The 20372-nt window shown below is 52.9% G+C and overlaps 1 protein-coding gene and 1 long non-coding RNA gene across 4 annotated transcripts; one reads left to right on the top strand and one right to left on the bottom strand.

Annotated features, from left to right (window-relative positions):
- Nucleotides 1–10997: 10997 nt before the first annotated feature.
- Nucleotides 10998–12871, bottom strand: LOC129622881 (uncharacterized). The gene is made up of 2 exons (XR_008700168.1): nucleotides 12747–12871; nucleotides 10998–11586 (listed from the first exon to the last, which is right to left on the bottom strand). It is a non-coding gene; the product is annotated as an uncharacterized LOC129622881 (long non-coding RNA).
- Nucleotides 12166–20144, top strand: TEX261 (testis expressed 261). Of its 3 annotated transcripts, none has more exons than XM_055539711.1 (6): nucleotides 12166–12325; nucleotides 13237–13316; nucleotides 14445–14598; nucleotides 16410–16477; nucleotides 17169–17271; nucleotides 17449–18063. In XM_055539711.1, the coding sequence occupies exons 1-6, from the start codon at nucleotides 12256–12258 to the stop codon at nucleotides 17562–17564; spliced, it is 591 nt and encodes a 196-aa protein (XP_055395686.1). In that variant the 5' UTR covers nucleotides 12166–12255; the 3' UTR covers nucleotides 17565–18063. The 3 variants fall into 3 exon arrangements, with proteins under 3 accessions (XP_055395686.1, XP_055395688.1, XP_055395687.1); XM_055539712.1 differs by lacking the exon at nucleotides 12166–12325 and adding an exon at nucleotides 12800–12988; XM_055539713.1 differs by lacking the exons at nucleotides 17169–17271; nucleotides 17449–18063 and adding an exon at nucleotides 19857–20144.
- The last annotated feature ends 228 nt before the right edge of the window (nucleotides 20145–20372 follow it).

The following is a 20372-nucleotide window of genomic DNA, read 5'->3' on the forward strand; positions in this document are numbered from 1 at the left end:
ATTGTAAACCAGCTCCCACTGAGGATTCCAGCCTTGGCTGAGGAAAAGCCACTTCATCTTCCCTAGAACCCTAATGCTGGGGATGGCAAGAAGCTGGGCAACTGCTTCTACTCAATCCCTGGAAAATCCCAGAAAATCCCTGGAAATGGGGTGCCAGGGGCATCTGTATGAACCCTGACAGATGCATGTCAGCAGAGATCGACTGTAGTATTTCAGTTTGCGGGGTTTCCTCTCCCCACACACTCCCATTAGAGGATGTGCACTTTAAGAGAAACCATGAAGGAGAGCCTTACTGAGCGCTGAAGAATTGCTGCTTTTGAACTGTGGTGTTGGAGAAGACTCTTGAGAGTCCTTTGGATTGCAAGGAGATCCAACCAGTCCATCCTAAAGGAGATCAGTCCTGGGTGTTCATTGAAAGGACTGATGTTGAAGCTGAAACTCCAATACTTTGGCTACCTGATGCGAATAATTGATTCATTTGGAAAGACCCTGATTCTGGGAAAGATTAAAGGTGGGAGGAGAGGGGATGACAGAGGATGAGATGGTTGGATGGTATCACCAACTCGATGGACATGAGTTTCAGCAAGCTCTGGGATTTGGTGATGGACAGGGAATCCTGTCATGATGCAGTCCATGGGGTCGCAAAGATTCGGACATGACTGAGCGACTGAACTGAACAGATGAGGGAGAGCAAAGGTGGACCTAGAGATTTGTCCCTCTAACAATGGCTTTTCAGACACTGAACAGGTCATCCTTCATAGATATTTGGGCTTGGAGCCTTCCTCACACCCTTGTCATCACACCACATCCCCCCAGGCCAGTCCTGTGCGCTGAGCCATCTCTGCGCTCTCCCAGGAGTGTGAGGAGCGGGAGCCACCATCAGCAGGGCTCGCTGGCCTGGCCAGTCCCCCGTGGCCGGGCATGTGCGGTTCAGCGGCTGTCTGAGGCCTAAGCAGAGGGGACAGCAGCGCCTTTCCTGAGACAAGTGGGAAGAAGGTATCAGCCATGGCTGACCGAGCGGTGACCCAGGGCTCAACAGAGAGCCAATTAGCAGCCACCACAGTGGCAGTGGGCTTGCTGCGGCTTCCACGAGAAGCCCCATGTGCCACCGGCGTGTCAGCCTGAGTTAGCACCAGGAGGGCTGAGTGGAGTCTGGCTGGAGGCTGCCTGCACTGCGGAGTGTGGGTGATAACACTTCCCCTGGGCTCAGGGCAGCTGGGCCAAGTGAGACGCGGGCACGTACTCGTGCCTCTGCCCGAGAGTTAGTGTGTCTGTGTACACACTTGGTACCTGTGCACACATGTGTGGTGTGTGTGCACACACGTGCAGTGCATGTGTGCACATGTGTGGTGTGTGCACACAAGTGTGGTGCATGTGTACACGTGTGTGTGCACGTGTGCTGTGTGCATGCATGTGTAGTGTGTATACACATGTGTGGTGCATGTTACCCGTTCATCATCCAGGACTTACATGTCAGTGTGCATGCACACACCTGCTCATGTCCCTTCAGCATGTTTAGTGCGTGCTTTGTGTGTTTACTTCGTGAGAGTTGAGAATTCTAGGACTGAGCAGGCCAAAGTCCCTGCCCTCAAGGGGCTTATGTTCTAGTGGGAGAGACCAAAATGAAACAAGTGAACAACTACTCTGTGGCCGCAGTAGAGGAAAGTGCTAAGAGGAAAGGCAAACAGGAGATGGGACAGGGGTTCCCGTTTGAGTCTGCGATCAGGGAGGGCCCCTCGGAGGAGGTGATCTTGATCTACACGAGCAGGAGGCAGCTCAAGACTTTCCGGAGCAGAGGGCTATAGACAGAGTCCAGAAACAGCGCCAGAGTGAAGGAGCGAGGGTTCCACTGTGCATGATGTGGATGGGAGGAAAGGGGAGACCCCACAGCTGGGGGGATATCTCACAGGCCAGACCTGGGAACAGCCCTCAGTGAGAACCTACTTGTCCAACTCAGCTTGCTAAATCCACCCCCACTGTCCAGCACAGCCAGGCCTCCCCAGGTGGGCCCCTCAGCTCTGCTGATGTGTCCACGGGGTGGCCAGAAACCAGAGAAGCCACTGCCCACAGAGAGAGAAAAGGGCTCCGAAGTGGCCTTGAAGCTGCATCCTAGAGGCCAGAGGCGAGGCTGCTTGTGGGTGCTCTGACACAAGGAACCACTGGCAGATGGTGTGATGGGACTGCAAAGAGGCTGGTGGGGACAGTGGACACCCTGGACCACGCTCTCTCAGCCCAGACCTGGGAGGCCTGGCAGGGCTGGGGCTGGGGAAAGCTGGAGGCCTCCTCGCTCTGCGCACCGCCTCCCTGTGGGAAGGGCAGGCTCTAGACCCCAGCAAAGGCGCCAGAGCTGGCTTCAGACCTTGTCTTTCATTTCCCAAACCCAGAAGCCCTGGACACGGAGCCTTGCAGGCCCAGGAGGGGAAGCTTAGCGGGCTCCGCCACAGGTGGCCTCTGGGAGACGTTGGGTGGACGAAAGGAGAGGGAGGAGTTCTGGGAGCAAAACTGTCACCACACCAACCCAGCCAAAGGCTTGCTTCCGCGGGGGCGGCCTGACTGGGGTGCCTCAGGGTGACGGCAGGCACGGGGCCTGTGTCTGTCTCCCCGGGAAGCTTTGTCTGCGGGTCTGTGTGAGTGCATATACTTGTGTGTATCCAGTGACTGTGTCAGCTTGGGTCCTTCCTGGTTGATTGTGTGTCTGTGAGCGAGGCCCCATGCCTGTATGTCTGCAGGTGGGTGCCTCTGTGGATCCCGCAGGTGCCAGCTGTGTGGGGGCCTCTCTGGGTACGTGCCTTTCTGGGTGTGAGTGCATGAGGTTTCTTGCGGTTTATCACCTGTTAGCCTCTGAAACGGTAACACCCTGTTCCCTAGCGTGACCCCGTGGCTCTCGGGGAGAAGCTGCCGCCTCCACTCTCGTCAGGGCGGTGGAGACAGCAGCTCTGGGGGCCGCGGGGCTGCGGGGCTGGCCGGCAGAGACCTGCACTTTAGCTCTGCCTTTGCTGTTGCTATCAACGTTACCCGCTGCAGCATGGCTGGCCAGACCGGCAGCCCCCAAACCAGGCCTACACTCATCCTGGCCTCTCACTGACCTCTGGCTGTGGTCTCAGACTCCCGTCCCGGCTGCTGCCTACCCTGAAGAGGTGTGGAGTGTGGTGGTGGGGCAAGGAGGCAGGTTGGCTGGATGGCAGCTCAGCTGTGTGGGGGGTTCAGAGACTTAAATTTGGAGGAAATTAAGAAGTAATCTAGCCCTCTGCGCAGTGTATCCGTCCCAGTGGCCGCAGCTGCATCTTTGTGTGTTCCCATTGAACCTGACTCTCTCTGGACCCGCCTAACAGTGGACCCTCACTGAAACTTGGGAGTGGGGAGGGGAGAAGGTGGAGCTGGGAGGGGCAACGAGGGCCCTGGATTCAGAACCTCTCTAAGTGCCTTGCCCTGGTTTCGACCAGACTGGGTGGGGGCAAGGGGTCGGGGAGGGGGAGAGGCAGGCATGGGTTTCACAGACTGGCGGGGAGGGAAGGCGTCACTAGGAGGCCGTAAATGAGCCTGGTGAGGACCATAGACTCCAGGTGTGAACACGAGGCCAGAGAAGATGGGAGCTAGAATGGGCTGGAGCACTCAGGAAGGCTTCCTGGAGGAGGAATATGAAATGGGTCTTGAAAGACTGGTAGAAACTGGATGGGCAGAGAGGAGGGACAGGAAGAACACTGTGAGTTGAGAGAGGAGGGTGCAGGACAGGGGGGCCGGGGAGAAGTAGGGTTTCAGGGCCACGACTCAGTGTCTTCTGTGGGAGTGGGAGTAGGGCCAAGAAAACTTCAGGGAGAAGCCCTTTGCTGAGTAGGAGCTGGAAGGAAGGGGATGAAGGAGGAGGACTGGGTGGGCTCGCCTCACATGCAGGCCCCTCCTCAGCCAACATGGCCGCTGGACTACCTGAGCGGGGCAGGGCCTCAAGACTGCAGTGCCCTGTGCTCTCCTGGGCACCTCTCCCCACCAGGGCAGCGGTTCCCATCCTGGCTGCCCTGCGGAAGCCTTGTGCAAACAGCGGGGTCTCCTGCGCCATGGGAGCACTTCAGAAACTGCCGCAGCCTGGGCCCTGGCCCGGAGTCTAATTCCAGTGGTCTCAGAAGTTGTTAGGCTGCGCAAGTGAAATGGAGAAGCCCCGAACTCTCCGTTCAGAGAGAGTAACCCACCAGGGGGACGTGGACGCAACTGCTGTTGGGAAGCTGGGGCCCTGGTAGCCTTCCCCCACCACACCCTAGGGGCAGTTAGGACTCTTGAAACTCTTTGTGCCTCCTACAACTAAATGGTGGGGAGGAAGCAGGGATGGGAAGGGTTCTGGGGTCTGGAAACACCAAGTCACGCCCTGCTGCCCATACCTCCTGTTTTATTTGAGAAGCAGGGCACATCGCTGCTCTAAGCAAAACAGAAGGTCTGTTAGGAAGGAAAAGGGGCGATTGGCAGCAGGCCCTCAGCCTCCAGATCTCCATTTCCTTGTACTGGAAGCACCTGACTCTGCCCATGGCAGGAGGTGACGACATGCAGACCACAAAAAGTGTGCAGAAGCGGAGGAGGCTGGCATGGGAGGTGAAAGTGTTCCATGCGACAACGACGGGAAGGAGAGGGCTTGGTGGCGGTAGCGGGGCATGTGTGTGTGTGTGTGAGAGAGAGAGAAATATCTGGAGAGTAGGTATCCAGAAGCAGTGTATCTGGTGAGAAAGGCAGTCTCTTGTACAGTCTTTCTACCCTCACTGGGCTGGAGAACAGGCCTTGGGCCCAGAACATTTCCTCCCCAAGAGATAAAAAGCCCATGCAGCCTATGCCGAGCTTATTGCCTCATGTGGGAACATCTTTTCCCGTTTGCAGCTCAGTTTGTGCTCCTTTTTCTGCTTTTATTTACATCCATGGCCCTCCTGCAAACCCCCAGCTTTCATTATTTCAAACTTCAGGAAGGAGGGGCTGGGGTCCTTCTGCTTCCACACAAGAGGGGCACACAGAGGCCAACTGGCCTGCATCAGCTGCACCATCCCGTGGGCCACCTGCGGTCCGTGAAGGGCCAAGGCCCACTGCTGAAGCTGCCCTTGCCCTTTCTCCACCTGAGTAAAGGCCACTCAGGGCTCGACTGTGTTGTGATTTCCTTGGCGACTCCAGCACCAAGATTCAGGGGACAGAAGTGTTTGGACTTCTGTTCTGGTGGCTGACGCTGTGATGATCTTTGCTATCCTCCTCTTAATTGGAGTTCCCCCTGGCACTAGCTGGGCTTCCCTAAGTGGCTCACACAGTAAAAGAATCTGTCTGCAATGCAAGGAGACCCAGGTTTGATCCCTGGGTGGGGAAGATGCCCCACAGAAGGGAATGGCAACCCACTCCAGTATTCTTGCCTAGAGAATCCCATGGACAGAGGAGCCGTGGCGTCGCAAAGAGTCAGACTCGACTAAGTGACTAACACTTTCACTTTTCCTGGCACTGGTTACCAGTGCAGGATGTTCTGTGGTGAATCGTGTGGTGCCAGGAAGACTAGGGAGACCAACTCAGCCCAGTTTGCCTGTGACTGGGAGGGGAGGAGAGCTGGCTCATCAGAGAGCTGTCCCTTTTCTTCTAGTCAGGACTCTCTGTCATGGGAGACTACTTGGAGCTGCTTGAGTCACAAGAGGAAGACACTCTGCCTGCAACTCCAGGGCTTTGTGATGAGTAAGGGCCAAGCGAGCGTGAATGGCTGTCTGCTGTCTGGGCTCATGGGGCTGCCTCCTCTCCTTGGAGAGCTCCCAGCCCTGACTGGACCTCCATCAGCCAGCTGCTTCCCCACAACCTTGCTCAGGAGCTCTTGTGTGTGTGTGTGTGTGTGTGTGTGTGTGTGTGTGTGTGTGTGACAACAAAAGACAGAGACATCCACAAGGGTATCGGGTAATGTTTGCCAAGTTAGAGTGCTTCCCTCTCCCTGACTTGTTCTTTCCTGTCATTCCCCAGCCTCACACCCTTACACATCTCCCTCCCTCAGCCCGGACCAGGCCCTCTCAGTTCTGGTAGCTTAGCTGAAGACAAGGCTGAGGCAATTAATAGAGCCTATTGAAGACTTGTCACTAGAAAGCTCCTTAACTCAGCCACCTGAGTTGGGGCCCCAGGCATGTGACAGGGATGGGGGAGGAGTTCCAGGAACACCAGGGCAGCTGCTTGGGTGGGGAAAGGGTTGGGGGTGGGGAAAGGGTTAGGGGGTGTAGCGGTGGGGGTGGGGGATGGGGCAGACGCATAGCAGGGAAACAGGGTCAGGAGGCCTAGATTATATGAGCCTGTAGATTATGCGTACATGGGAGTGGCTATTGTTTTCCACTGTTTGTGGTTTCTCTCTTCCTAGAATTTTGCTCTGGCTGATCTGCTGCAGAACCAAGGCCTGAGAGATGAGGTGCCAAAGAATAAACCTCCTGACTACATGGACCATATCAGGAAACGTTTTCCTCTTGGGTATGGGCACCTTAAAGAGGGGCCATCACGTGGAGACCCTGTATGTAACACGTAGAGTGGGATGGGGTAGCACATGCCCTTAAATCGTTCCATCCCTGACTCTGTGCTTCTTTGGGGCGGGGGAACTGGCCAGGAGAGAGACAAGAGCCCACAGCAGGACGAGAGGACGAGGAGGGAAGAGGGGCCTGGGTCTCCAGCCTGTCCCTGCCTGTCCCTGCCTATCTCTGACTTCATAGTGTCCCTCACACAACAACCATTGTAGCCAAGCCAGGAAGGGGCAGCAGAGGCCCGGATGCTGATGTAGACCCTGTCTCCAATTGTGTGTAGTGTGTGTGTGTGAGTGTGTGTGTAGTGTGTTTGTGAACTGCCTCTCGATTGAACTAGCCCCGGCTTTGGTCCACTTCAGCTCCTCTGGCTGCCACTAGAGGGCGGCAGTGAACACAGCCAGGCCAGGGGAACTCGAGCTGCCCTCCCCAGCCTTTTCACTCCGCGTTTCCTTGCCCTTCCCAGCGCGGAGGGATGACCAGGCCCCAGCCACACAACCACTCGGACCACAGAACCCACTAAAGGCAGTCCCTTGCCCTGGGTGCGGTGAAGGTGTAGTGGTATGAGAGTGTGAGGTTAGTTAGTGAAGACGCTGGAGGGGACCAGAGGTGAGCAGAGGTGGTCAAAGTCAGAACCCCGCTTTGTATTCATTACCTCCTATAAGGATAAAAGTAGAGGGAGGAGAGGCAGAGCCAGGGGACCAGGCAGCCTGCGGGGAGACAGGCAGGGCCCAGCCCATGACCAGGCAGGCAGAATCACCCCGACAGCAAAGGCAGGTTACTCTAAGAGACCAGAGCAAACCACGTGGCTCCAGAGCCAGACTGTCCAGATTCAAACACCAGCTCCTCAAGTACTAGCCGTTGAGACGTTAGATGAGGCACTGAACCTCCCTCGGTTTCTCATCTGTAAAATGGAGATGGCAGTAGCATTACGTCCTATGCCAGATGTCAGTGTTAAATGGGTTAAAACATACAAATCACCTAGAACAGTGTCCGGCACAGAGTAAGAACACTATATATGCACTAGAGTGCATTTATAGAAACTACAAAAAGAAACAAAAAGCAGCGATGGTTTTCTGAGAATAGATCCACCTGATGTCTAGTTTCCCTAGGACATCCTCATGAGATATATGGGAATGGATTCCCATACTCCCAGGCATCGAATAGTAACATATGAGTTAGTGAAACAGTAAAAGTTAAAGGAGTATGTGTAACACTGGTAAAAATGTATGGAGTTACCAAGGTCTGTCAACATGTAAATCGATAAAACTTTGACTCTACAAATCTTTTCACTCTTGGGTTCCTTGAACTGAGCATGAGAGCCCTTCTGCTTCTTCCCATTCCTACTTCAAGAGGCTGTGTTTTTTTGAGGAAATGTGAGTCCTCAACCTTGGTTCCTAGGGCAAGTTTTGGCTTTAAGACGGTGGGGAAGTAAAAATGCCCAGCTGTGGAATAACAGTCCTGGATCAGTCATCTGAATGCCCTTAACCTTTTCCAGCCTCATGTTTCCCTTATCTACAATTCTGGGGAGGAATGGGGGGATATTTTTATTATATTTTCCTCCTTCCTTGGGAGGATAATGCTCAGGAAAATAAAAACTAAGATCAATTGAGATTTTATTGTACTTCTACTCACAGATACTTCTTTGTCTCAAATACAAAGTATCTAACAGAAAAAACTTGACCAGGAAGTTCCCCTATTGGGCCCATTAGGAGGCCAGATCACGTGATCCAAGGCTTGCTGACTGACTTGTAAGGCACCATATGCTTTTCTCACAAAGAGACAGAGTAAGGACAGACAATTTGAGGCATCCTAGGAGAAGGAAATGGCAACCCACTCCAGTGTTCTTGCCTGGAGAATCCCAGGGACGGGGGAGCCTGGTGGGCTGTTGTCTATGGGGTCGCACAGAGTCGGACACGACTGAAGCGACTTAGCAGCAGCAGCAGCAGGTCCAGCATACTACAAACATTTACATTTTAAATTTAATTTATAAATAGGTGATACATTTACATACATTTACATAGTTCAGTACTTTAAGGATATACAAAACATGCGGGAAACGCCCTCTCTTACTCTTGACTCCAGCTCCTCTGTCTTTGTCTAGGAAGCAAGCAAAGTGACCATTTTCAAGTGGACTCTTCCAGAGACAGCCCATATAAAGAAATATCTATGCAGATTCTTTCTCCTTATTCTTTGGCTTTTTTCAAAAGGGGATCCTCCATATGGGTACATAGAGAACAGTCTCAATTGTCTCTATGGCTGTGCTTTAGAATGTACCAAAACGTACTTGTCCAGTTTCCTATTAATGAACATTTAGGTTGTTCTCAGTCTTTCCCAGTGCTGTTGTGAAGAGCCTTGTAAATAAGCACACAGTCATTTAAGGTCACATTTCTTATACACAGCCCTCAGAAATTCTTAACCAGGGGCGTGGGGACGCCTTAGAAGTCAGCAGATATAAAATTCAGGGAGACAAAACTGAAGGACTCTAGAAACCTGGAAGGGAAAAAACTTCCTTTATTTACACTAAGGTCTAACAGAAATTTAACATTCCCTTCCATTATGAATGCAGCCAACACACTCAAAATAATTGGCAGTATCTGTGACTTTCTCATCTTACATGGTTGAAGGTATTTTGAAAATATTTACACTCATCCCTGCTTTGTCATTGTGGTAGTAGAGGAAAACGGTTTCTTTACTCACCACACTCTGACACTAAATGTGTGGGTTTTTTCCGCACATCAACTTTGTGACTCTCTGGACACAGACTGGGTGTCCTACAATTGTGTTCATTTCTGAGACTATCTGCCTGGAGTTATTGTCAGACTCCACAGCTTTAAGACCTTGGTCCCACAGCACTTCCTTCAGTTCAGATTCAGCCACAGTCGTGGGTCCCTGTGGTACCACACTTCTGTTCCACTTGGCTGCAAAACTAAGAGTCCCACATACCCCACCTCAGATTGGATAATTTCCTACAATGGCTCACCAAACCCAGAAACATTTACTTATGTTTACCAGTTTATCATAAAGCACATTATGCAGGACAGAGATGAACAGCCATACGAAGAGGTGAGGTCTGAAGGGACTGAGTCCAGGAACTTCTGTTCTCAGGGAGTTGGGGTGCACCCCCTCCCCTCAGGTAGACGTGTTCACCATTCTGAACCCTATGCTTTAGAGATTTTTATGGAGGCTTCCTGATGACTTTTAACTTAATCTCCAGCCCCTCTCCCCTTCCTGCCGGACAGAGGATAGGATTCAAAGTTCCAAGCTTCTAGGGAATTCCCTGGAGGTCCGAGCTCTCGCTGCGAAGGACCCTGGCTTGATCCTTTTAGTTGGGGAGCTAAAATCCCACCAAGTCAAGCAGCATGGTCAAAAAAAGAAAGAAAGTTCCAAACTTCCAATCTAGTGACCAGCCCCCATCCTGAAGCTAACCAGGAGCTCACCAAGAGTCCCTCATTAGAACAAAAGATGTTTCTATCACTCAGGAAATTCCAAGGAACTTAGGAGTTCTGTGTCAGGAACTGTGGGCAGAGACTGAATATATATATATATGTATATATATATATATATATGTATATATTTCTTATTATGTCACAGGCAGGTAGTTACTAGACTTTCTGTTAGAACGGGTTATGTTATTCATTCATAAAGAAGCATATGTGTGTGTATGTGCTGTGTGCTAAGTCACTTCAGTTGTGTCTGACTCTTTGTGACCCTATAAACTGTAACCCACCAGGCTCCTCTGTCCATGGGATTCTCTAGGCAAGAATACTGGAGCGGGCTACCATTCCCTTCTCCAGGGATCTTCCTAACCCAGGGATCAAACCTGCATCTCCTGTGGCTCCTGCATTACAGACAGATTCTTTACCACTGAGCCATAAGGGAAGTCATATATATATGACTATATCATGCAGTTATTGAAAAATTTTTTGATATCTGTATTTCAGTGAATTTTTTTTTGCTTTGTAATCTTTTGTATTTTTTTATTCATGGTAAACTATACATAATCCAAAATTTACCATTTGAACCATGTTAAGTGTACAGATCAGTGGCATTAGGTATATTCACGTTATGCAAGCATCGCTACGAGTCATTTCCAGATCTTTTTCATCTTCCCAAACAGAAGTTCTGTACCATCAAACAGTAACTCCCTATCACCCACTGTCCCTTCCCCCTCCAACCAACCACCATTCTACTTTCTGTCTCTATGAATTTGATTACTTTAGACACCTCAGATAAGTGGAATCATACAATATTTGTCCTTTTGTGGCTGGCTTATTTCACTTAGCATAACATCCTCAAGATTCACTCATACTGTAGTATGTGTCAGAATTCCCTGTTTCTTAAGGCTGAGTGATACTCCATTGTATGCATGTACCATTTTGGTTATCCATTCATCTGTTGAATTGTTTTCTTTCCATCTTTCGACTATAGTGAATAACATTGTTATGAACATGAGTGTGCAAATATTCCTTTGGATCTCTACCTTGAATCAGTTCAGTTCAGTTCAGTCGCTCAGTCGTGTCTGATTCTTTGTGACCTCATGGACTGCAGCATGCCAGGATTTCCTGTTAATCACCAACTCCCAGAGTTTGCTCAAACTCATGTCCATTGAGTTGGTGATGCCATCCAACCATCTCATCCTCTGTCGTCCCCTTCTCCTGCCTTCAATCTTTCCTAGCATCAGGGGCTTTTCTAAGGAGTCAGTTCTTCGCATCAGGTGGCCAAAGTATTGGAGCTTCAGCTTCAGTGTCAGTCCTTCCAATGAATATTCAGGACTGGTTTCCTTTAGGATGGACTGGTTTGATCTCCTCGTAGTCCCAGGGACTCTCAAGAGTACTTTCAATACTTCTGGGTATATACCCTGGAGTGAAATTTCTTGATAACATGGTAATTCTGTTCAATTTTTTGAGGAATATGTATTTATTTTTCTGCATGAAAAATGTTCTGAGATAAGAAACATACCAGAGGCCCCTTATACATTCCTTATCTTTGCATGCCTGTCTCCGCCACCAGACGGGGGACTTCTTGATGGGCTGTCCTGCTCTTTGCGGCCGCTCAGTTGGCCCTTCCAGATGTGGAGTAAATTCAGCACCTAATGGACGAAGTCAACAGAGAGGGAGAGTTAGGCTTCAGGATGGCTAATCAAAGATGCCCCAGTTTCTACCTGTGGCACTTGTAGAGGTACAACCTGAGGCAAGTAACTTTCCTGGGATCGGATTAATTTCCATCCTGAACCTACAGCCTAGCCTTTAGCACATTGCCAGGCACTCGAGAATTTTGTTTCTTTTACCTCCAGGAGCAAAAGAAAGCCCTGGGCAACCTGCCTGGAGCCTTCTGGTCCGAGGCTGCTGGGGAGGGGTTGGGAGGCGAGGGATCACGCTCCAGGCTGACGCAAGAGTGCACAGGGAGGGGCCGGAGGTTACCTTTCAAGCTCCGGTACTAGCGCCGCGTTCCGGCCCCTCAGGACCGGCTGTCCCGCCTCCCCGGATTGCATTGCGTATCGTCTTCTGGGTGCAGCCGGGGGAGCCCGGCGATCCGCCGGCACACGCCGCTGGGGCAGCAGCGGTTGGCCCTCCGCGCCGGTAGGCGGCGCTAGTCTTGACCCGGCCGAGGGCGGCTCTCGGGCCGGGCTGCTCTCGGCGGCGGCGCACGACCGTCCTCGGGGCGGGGACGCGGCGACGGTGGCGGCGGCTCCTTGTCGCCCGAACCGGAGCGCGCAGGCCCGTCCCGGTGGTCGGGGGGCGGGCGGGGCGGGGGCGCCATGTGGTTCATGTACGTGCTGAGCTGGCTGTCGCTCTTCATCCAGGTGGCCTTCATCACGCTGGCCGTCGGTGAGAGTGCGCGACCCGGCCCCGCGCGAGCTCCCGCTCCGGCATCTGTGCCCGCCGGGGGTCGCATCACGAGGGCGCCGGGGCGACCGGCGAGACCCCCGCCCGGCCCTCCCGCCTTCGCAGCCCCCCTCCTGTCCCGCCTGGTCCTGCTTCTCCTCCTGGCCCCAGCAGCCTAGCTGACCGCGGGTCCTTCCAGGAGTCACAAAGTCCACCCCAGCGGTGCCCGGGAGAGGCTGCCTCAGATGCCCCTTGCCCGCGCACCGCCAACCAGTGTCGCGCCCGTCCTCGCAGAGCCGGCCGCGCCGAACTTTTCCCGACCCCTACCGCCGCCCTTTCGCCTCTGGCCCTTCGTGCTTCCTACTCTCTGACACGCTTTCCCCTCCTGGCTAGTTCCTACTGTTGATCCCAGCTGAGGTCTCACCTCCTCCGAGAAGCCCTCCTTATGAGGTTTGATGGTCCAGCCGCGCCCTGTTCTTCCCCTAAAGTAGCACCTGTCACACTGGGATCGTCTGACTGCATTACTGCTCAACCTCTTCCCCCAGCCTCCCTTCAAAGTTGGGTCAGGGAGGGGACTTTGTCTGTCTTGTAGTGTGCTCAGCTCTCAGCCCAGCTTCTGGCATATTTATTGGATGAGTGAAAGAAATTCCCTTTTATGGGCCACAGGTTAGGTTTGTGCTGAGGCATCAAATACAGGTTTCCATTCCTTTTACGAAATCTCTCCTTAGTTGCCTTGACAAAGTTTTACTTGTGACTTGAGAGGGTAACACACGGGTTGTTTGGTTTGTTCCGTACCTCGTGGACTCATGAAAGGTTGGGTGGGACCCAGCTGCAGATAGAGGGCTGATCAGGATGTTGGGAGTGACCCTGGCTAATGTTCTCCCTCTTTGCCTTGCTCTCCTCCCCCCCTCCAGCCGCCGGACTTTATTACCTGGCCGAATTGATAGAAGAATACACAGTTGCAACCAGCAGGATCATAAAATACATGATCTGGGTAAGTGACAGCTTTCCCCAGGATCCCCCTCACTCTTGACCTGCCTTAAAAGGAGGAAGTGGGGAAAGTTTGGCCTGGGTGATGAGACCCCTGACCTTGCTGTTTCCTGAGGGTACCATCCCCCACCTCCCTGCCCCTGTACCTGGTCCCCTGGGTCTGCTCTCCTGGGCCTAGGTTTTCCGGAGCTTCCTTCCTCAGTGGCATCGCTTCACTGCAGGCTTTGTTCTTGGTTCCTTAAGGTGAGAGCCAAGTGCCTGTTCTGTGTTGACAGGACCATGGCTTTGCCTTTGATTGTCTTCAGTGGTCTTAGCCCCTTGCTCTGTTCACAGCATTTAGAACTGAGAGGAACCTTAAGGACAGTTTTGAGTACTTGTTGGACCAAGTGACTTGTTCTAAGAGGGAGACACCGTCCCTGGCACAGGCCCTGCCCTGCTCAGGGCTCATGGAAGGCTTCTCTTCCAGAAGATACAATCCTTGCCATTGGTGTCAAAGCCACAGGAGAGACTGCTGGTGGTTTCTGCAGCTGCAGGAGAGGCTGGGGAGGGGCTGGAGGCACATTTGAACAGGAGGAGTCCACTGCCTCTCAAATCACCTGCTGTCAGAGCCACTTTCTCTCTGGCATGACCTGGGGTAGGGAGTCAGTTGTGGAAACAAGACCATAGCTCTCAGCCCTGGGTTCAGGGACCAGCTCATAGGTGTTGATACAGGAGTTAGTCCTTCATTCAGCTAACTGCCTGCCATTTGTTATGCGCTGACAACTGTAAGTCCTTCAGAATGGTGGTTTTCAAACTGCAGGTGTGATTCATTGTTGGGTTGTGCAATCAATTTAGTAGGTCATTATCAGCATTAAAAAGGGGGTGATGGAAAAGACTAGATTGAAATCTGAACTTTGATCACATGTATGTATGTGTGCTGGGGTCACAGTGTAAGCTGTGGGCTGCTGTCAGACAAACTTTGGGGTTAAAAAGTGCTGCCCTTTGGGAGCCGAGAGGCTAGTTGGGGAGGTCAGAACTGTGGCTGTGAAACAAGGAAAGACTGAAGCGTGTTGCCCTGAGTAGGCTAGGGCTTAGTGAGTCCAGGAAGGCTGCCTGGAAGCAGCTCCCTGCACTGTGCGCCTCCGCTGTTCAGTTCTCCACAGCTGTGCTGATTGGCCTCTACGTTTTTGAGCGCTTCCCCACCTACATGATTGGCGTGGGCCTCTTCACCAACCTTGTCTACTTTGGCCTCCTCCAGACCTTCCCCTTCATCATGCTGACCTCGCCTAACTTCATCCTGTCGTGCGGTGAGAGGGGACGGAGTGGGAGGGACAGCTGAGGTGGGATGTGCCCAGCTCCGTCTATGGCACCGAAGGGGGAGGCAAACCACTGAGGTCCCCCAGGAGGCCAGGCCGGTTGGCAGTTGGGACTCTCACATGTGAGGAACCGAGAGCCCACACTGGCTCTAGTGACTAGAATTTGGAGGGGCTGGGATGCTCAGAGAGGGATGGCTTTCCTGGGGCAGGTGGGGTTTGAAAGATTCGAGAAGGGAAAAGAAGTGGGTCGGCTGAGTAGTTACAGCCCTTAAGAAACCACTTGGCCAGGAAAAGCCCGAAGCCTTCCCCCGGCCTGCAGGCAGCGCCCATCCGGTCGTCTGGCCGTAGGCCATGATTAAGGTGAGCTTCGTGGGGCTGCGGGTCTCCTGCAGACAGCTGCCTTGGGGTAGACAAACGTGTTTGGAGGGCCCTGGCCTTCCTGCCTTTGCTCTGCCACCAGTTTCTGACCTTAGCGTCTCCATCTGTTTAGTGATATTTGGGAAAGTCATTTGGCACATAGATGCTCTAGTTATTTCTGGAAAAGGTTCTAGACAGAATCTGGTTACCAGGATTGCCTTTTCTCCCTTCAGTTGTTACTGGTCATCATAGCCTTTTGTCAAGATGTCAGATGGAATTGGGGTTTCTTAGAGCTACTTTTCTATTTCTGTGAGAGAACCTGGAAAGAAACTATCATTCACAGGAGGGCATGGTGTTCAAGCCAGGACTGAGTGCCTTGGTTTGATTCCACTGAAAGATTTGTGGGGGTTGGTGTGAGGTGTCCTTCCTTGGACACTGTGCCCCTCTTGCTTCTTCCTAGGTGCGAGGGTGCTCTCCACCCCCCACCTACAATGGCATGCTCCCTTGGCTTCCCGTTGTCACTCCCTCAACTTGCCCTCTGGATGCCTGGGAGAGTTTTCTGAAGGCCTGTAGGCGTGGGGCACCATCCTGTCTTCCGGCAAGCCCTTGCCCTAGAGCATGGCTAGGCCTGGCAGAGCTGTTGTCTCTGCTGTAGAAGGGGAGTGGCAAGAGGAGAAAAGAGGAAGGGCCCGTGCTGCTGCCGGCGAGGTGTATGTGAGGGGTGTTGGGTTTGAGGGGTGTCTGCCTTTCACTTCACCACAACAGGAACGCCTATGTCTGAGCAGCGGGTCCCCAGGATCTCCCTCTGTCTGAATTTGGCTGCACACGAAGGAGGTGTGTGGGGATGTAGAACATACCAGTTCAGATCAGCCAGCCTTATCCTGGGGCAGGATAAGGAGAGACCCGCGTCCCCGGAACTTTGAGGAGCCCCGAGACTGCACCGCAAAGCGTCCAGCAGATGGCGCCCTTTATTCCTGAGGAGTGAGCGCCTGTCTGTGGAGGGGTCAGATGGTGCCCTTTATTCCTGAGGAGTGAGTGCCTGTCTGTGGAGGGGACGCGGGAGCGAGTGCTCGGCGTGACTTCCTCCTCCCCCACCGCCCATGCAGAGCTCTCTTCAGGACTTAGGGCCGCTCTAGACCAAGTCATTTGGCACAGTGCTTTGGGCTGTGTAGCACTGAAGTCTCATTTTTATAACATTCAAGGAGTTTTTTATCTACTTCTAATTTAACTCATACACTCGGCAGTGGGCACATGGGGGCTCGTTCTTTCGTTTTAACAGATGGGAACCTGAGTGCTGGAGAGTAGCGTGCTTGGCCCACGTTGCACTCTGGGTCGTGTGTAAAGTCAGGACCAAGACTTGGCTTCCGACCTCCGGGGCCTTGTGAAGGCTAAAAGTCTATTTTATGTCATCCCTGAGACTGACTGACTCTTCATTCCCTCAACAGGGCTAGTGGTGGTGAATCATTACCTAGCATTTCAGTTTTTTGCAGAGGAATATTATCCTTTCTCAGAGGTAAGAAGTCTTCAGTATGTCTTCAGACTACTAACAGACAGCAGGGGTAAAGGGGATTTGTGTGATTTCTTTGTGAATTTGGCTGTGATTTGAAACAGACTATTCAGGGATAACACATTAAGAAGAAATAATGTAGATGATTTTAGAAAGCTGTGAGTACGAGGAGCAGCGACCCTTTGGCTGAGGAAGAAGGCCACTGCTGTCTCCCAGTGAGTCCTTTGGGTCTCTCAGGATCCAGTCTGACATCCTAAGGTCAGGAAGGGGCGTGGGGTGACCTGGTCTGATGCACACCTCACAGGGCAGGGCTGGGCCACAACCTTGAAGCCTGCTGCTCTAATTTGAACCCTGGAGAAGAACAAGGTCACTTCTCCAGGAGATACGGGTCGGTCATGGTTTTGCCTTCCATCTATATCCTTCGGTTCAGAGGAGTTGCTTGTCCTGGTGACCAGGATTCAGGGATTTTGGCCTGAATCGTGGTCATCTTCAGTCTCCACCTTTCCCCACTGAATCTTCTCCTGGGGCTGTCCTGGGGGCTGTCCTGTCTCTGCTTCCTGGGCCCTGGTCCCCTTCAGAGATCCCATGTGGGGTCATCAGTGTGCACGTGACCAGCTTTCTAAGATACACAGTGACCGCTCCTGGACCGGCCTTGGCACCTTGGGGAGCACCATCTTCTCAGTGTCTTTGTTGCCAGGTCCTGGCCTATTTCACTTTTTGTCTGTGGATAATCCCGTTTGCGTTCTTCGTGTCGCTCTCGGCTGGGGAGAACGTCCTGCCCTCCACCATGCAGCCAGGAGGTGAGAAGAGGGTGGGAAGGGTTCATGGTGGGAGGGCACCAGCAAGGCCTGAGCTGCTGGGGGAGCCAGAGCCCACCCTGTGATAGAGACACTTGAATTCTGGGTGGGCAGCACTGTGTTCACACACACACAAGCACACACGTACACACACTCATCTCCCTGCCTGTGTCTCCACAGATGACGTGGTCTCCAATTACTTCACCAAAGGCAAGCGGGGCAAACGCTTAGGCATCCTGGTTGTCTTCTCATTCATCAAAGAGGCCATCCTACCCAGTCGGCAGAAGATATACTGACCCCCTGGGGAAGGGGATGCTGGCGCAGGAGCCGGAGAGTCAGGCCCCTGGGCCTCCGCACTGGGTGGGGGCCGGGAGTTGGTCGGCACCTTCCCCCAACCATGGCCCTCCTTCCCTCCACTCCCCTGGAAGCCCTCATCCCCACCCTCCTCAGGAGGCTCAGCTCAGGTCAGATCTGATACTGCTGGAGGCTGAGACCTCAGAGGCTGCCAGGGAGGAGTCAGGGCCTGCTTAGCCAGGAGGCCACCACCCACCTGGGTGCACAGAAGCCGAGCCCCTGTGGCCCTCCTGCTTCCTCCTGTGATCAGTCAGGAGTTCTGGCTCAGCCCGGGTAGGTAGGGCCAGGGCCATGAAGCTGAAGAGCAGACAGTGATAACTGCCAGTGGGCAGATGGCCACGGGAGGGGCTATGACTTAGCACTTGCAAGTTTTTGCTGTTGAACTGTGATTTCTGTCCAAGTGCTGATTCCCATTTGAATAAAGATTCTAGGTGGCACTGTTTGCCTTAATACCCTGAAAGTTCATCTTCCTTTCTTCCTGCAGACCTTCCACCTGGACTGGCTTTGCTGCACCAGGGCTCTTTTTCCATGTTTGGGTCTTGCCCTTCCGAAGGGACCGTTCTTGTGGCCCATAGTGGGAAGGGGACAGAGATGAGCCGAACCTGGTGGGGGGATGGGGAGTGGAAGTGGAGGCAACCTTTCTTAATCCCCTTCTCTCTTCTTCCGTCTCTTCTTTCCCCTGGGGCTCTGTGACTGCCAGGCTTGGGGCAGAGAGGGGATAGTGTGGGACTGGGTTAGATTTTTCAGGAGAACATGTATAATATCCTATTTGTAAGTCTTGTCCTAGGGAAGAGGAGTGGTTTCTGGCTGATTTCTGTCTTGGGCTTGAGGAGAAACAACAAAAATTGGCTTCCAGGCAGCCTGGACTACAGCCTGTTGTGTAAGAAAACTGGTGGTGGGAGAAGCTGTTTGTTACTCTAAGAGCACACAGGGCCAGCCCTCTCTTCTGAGTGGTCATGGCTCCTAGGAGGTGATTGTCTTCTACGAAGACAGGCCAGGTCCTGGGCATAGGGCAGCATTTGTCGACCTTGCACTCCAACTCTAGTGCCTTCCAAGTCCTCAGCAGTATGTGTGGGAATGAAGTCCCGTGGGAGCCATTACTGGCATGTCCTGTACCTCAGAGCAAAGCAGGCAGGTGCAGAGACGGACACCACGCCTATGGTACCGTTCAGCCACTGGGAGACCTCTGTGCTTGGAAACCTTGTTTCTACCTCCTGCCTCCAGTCCCACCATAGCCCTTCATTTCCTTGGCTTTAGTATTGGCTTTCTCTTAAAAATAATCAGCCTTCCCCTTTCCTGGGGAGGAGCAGCCATTTTGGCCTCCTCTCAGTGGTGCTGAGATGGCCAGGCCCTTCTGTCCTATGCAGACAAGGCAGGACAAGGTCAAGGACGCTGGAGGCCAGTGTCCTCCTGACTGCTGGCCAGCAGCCGGTCTTGCTGTCTCTTGCTGTCTCTTTCTCACCAGTGGCAGCTTTGCCCCTCCATTCACTCCACTGCTTGTGTTCCAGGGGTTGCCAGCAGCCTTGTGCTAAGTCCAGCAGACCCTTTTCACATCTCTTTCTGCATCTCTGCAGCGTTGGGCAGGTTTCATCACTGCCAGCTTCCCAAGCCCTTTTGTGGCTGGTTCTCCCTCTCTGCTCCCTTCCAGGCCAGTGCAGGCTCCTCCCCTCGCCCTGTGCACAGAGTTCTATCTTGGGTTCCCTGGAGGAACCTGTCCCTGCTCATGGCTTCAAGGAATTGAGAGCTGACCTCCAACCCCAGCATCCCTTTTGGCCCTCTGAACCACAGTTCTGCTGCCTTTGGGCACGCAGACAAATCTTGTAGCCCAGATAGCACTTGTTGCTGTCCTCTGCATACCTGCCTTTTTTGGGTACCTGCTTTGGCCCGAAGATCACTCAGGAGCCCAACCCGACACCTGGTTTCTCTTTCTGCCCAGACATCTAACAACTGTCAAGTTTACCTTCTTAACCTCTCTTCATTTGAGCCACTCCCACGGTCATCAGCTTTCACCTGGATTGTTGTGACAGCCTCCTTTGGCTTCTCTATCCCATAGCTGGAGTTGTCTTTCTAATGCATAGTTGATCCAGTCACTCTGGCTTACAACCTTCCATGGCTCTCCGCTGCCCTCAGGATAAAGTCCAGACCCCTTAGCATGGCTCGTGAGACTCGTGGAGTCTTGGTTCCTGCTTGCCTCTCTGGCCTCTTCACTGGCCACTTTGCACTCTGAATTTCAGCCTCCTGTATCCAGAAATGCCCCGTTGATTCTCCTTCATTCTACTCACCTGGATACCTTCTCTGTCAGTTCTCAACTTAAGACTTCACTTCCTCCAAGGAACTCTGAATGTCCTGTCTCCCTCCAGCACACCACACAGATGACTCTGGTCTTACTTGCCTGCTGACTGCTCTGTCTCCCCACTAGACTGTAAGCTCCTTGAGGGCAGGGACTGTCCAGTTTTTGTATCAACAGCGCCTAGCTTGGCACCTGGCACATAGAAAGTACTCAATAAATGTTTGTTTAATGAGTGATTTGCAGTGACGTGTACAGGGGCTAGCAGGGGATCCAGGGGAGCTTCCTGGAGGAAATACAGGTGCTTTCAGTCTCCACCTGAAGCCACAGGACCTCCCTCCGTCCTCCATATAGAGACTGCCTCTGCTTCTCTGAACTGCAGAGACCCCAGTGGCAACTGGGATGAAGGAAGACCAGCGTGGCAGGAAAGCCAACGGCAGGGTGACACTCTAGCCTTCCTCCC

The sequence above is a fragment of the Bubalus kerabau genome, chromosome 11 (assembly GCF_029407905.1).
Source record: "Bubalus kerabau isolate K-KA32 ecotype Philippines breed swamp buffalo chromosome 11, PCC_UOA_SB_1v2, whole genome shotgun sequence".
NCBI classification, from domain to species: domain Eukaryota; kingdom Metazoa; phylum Chordata; class Mammalia; order Artiodactyla; family Bovidae; genus Bubalus; species Bubalus kerabau.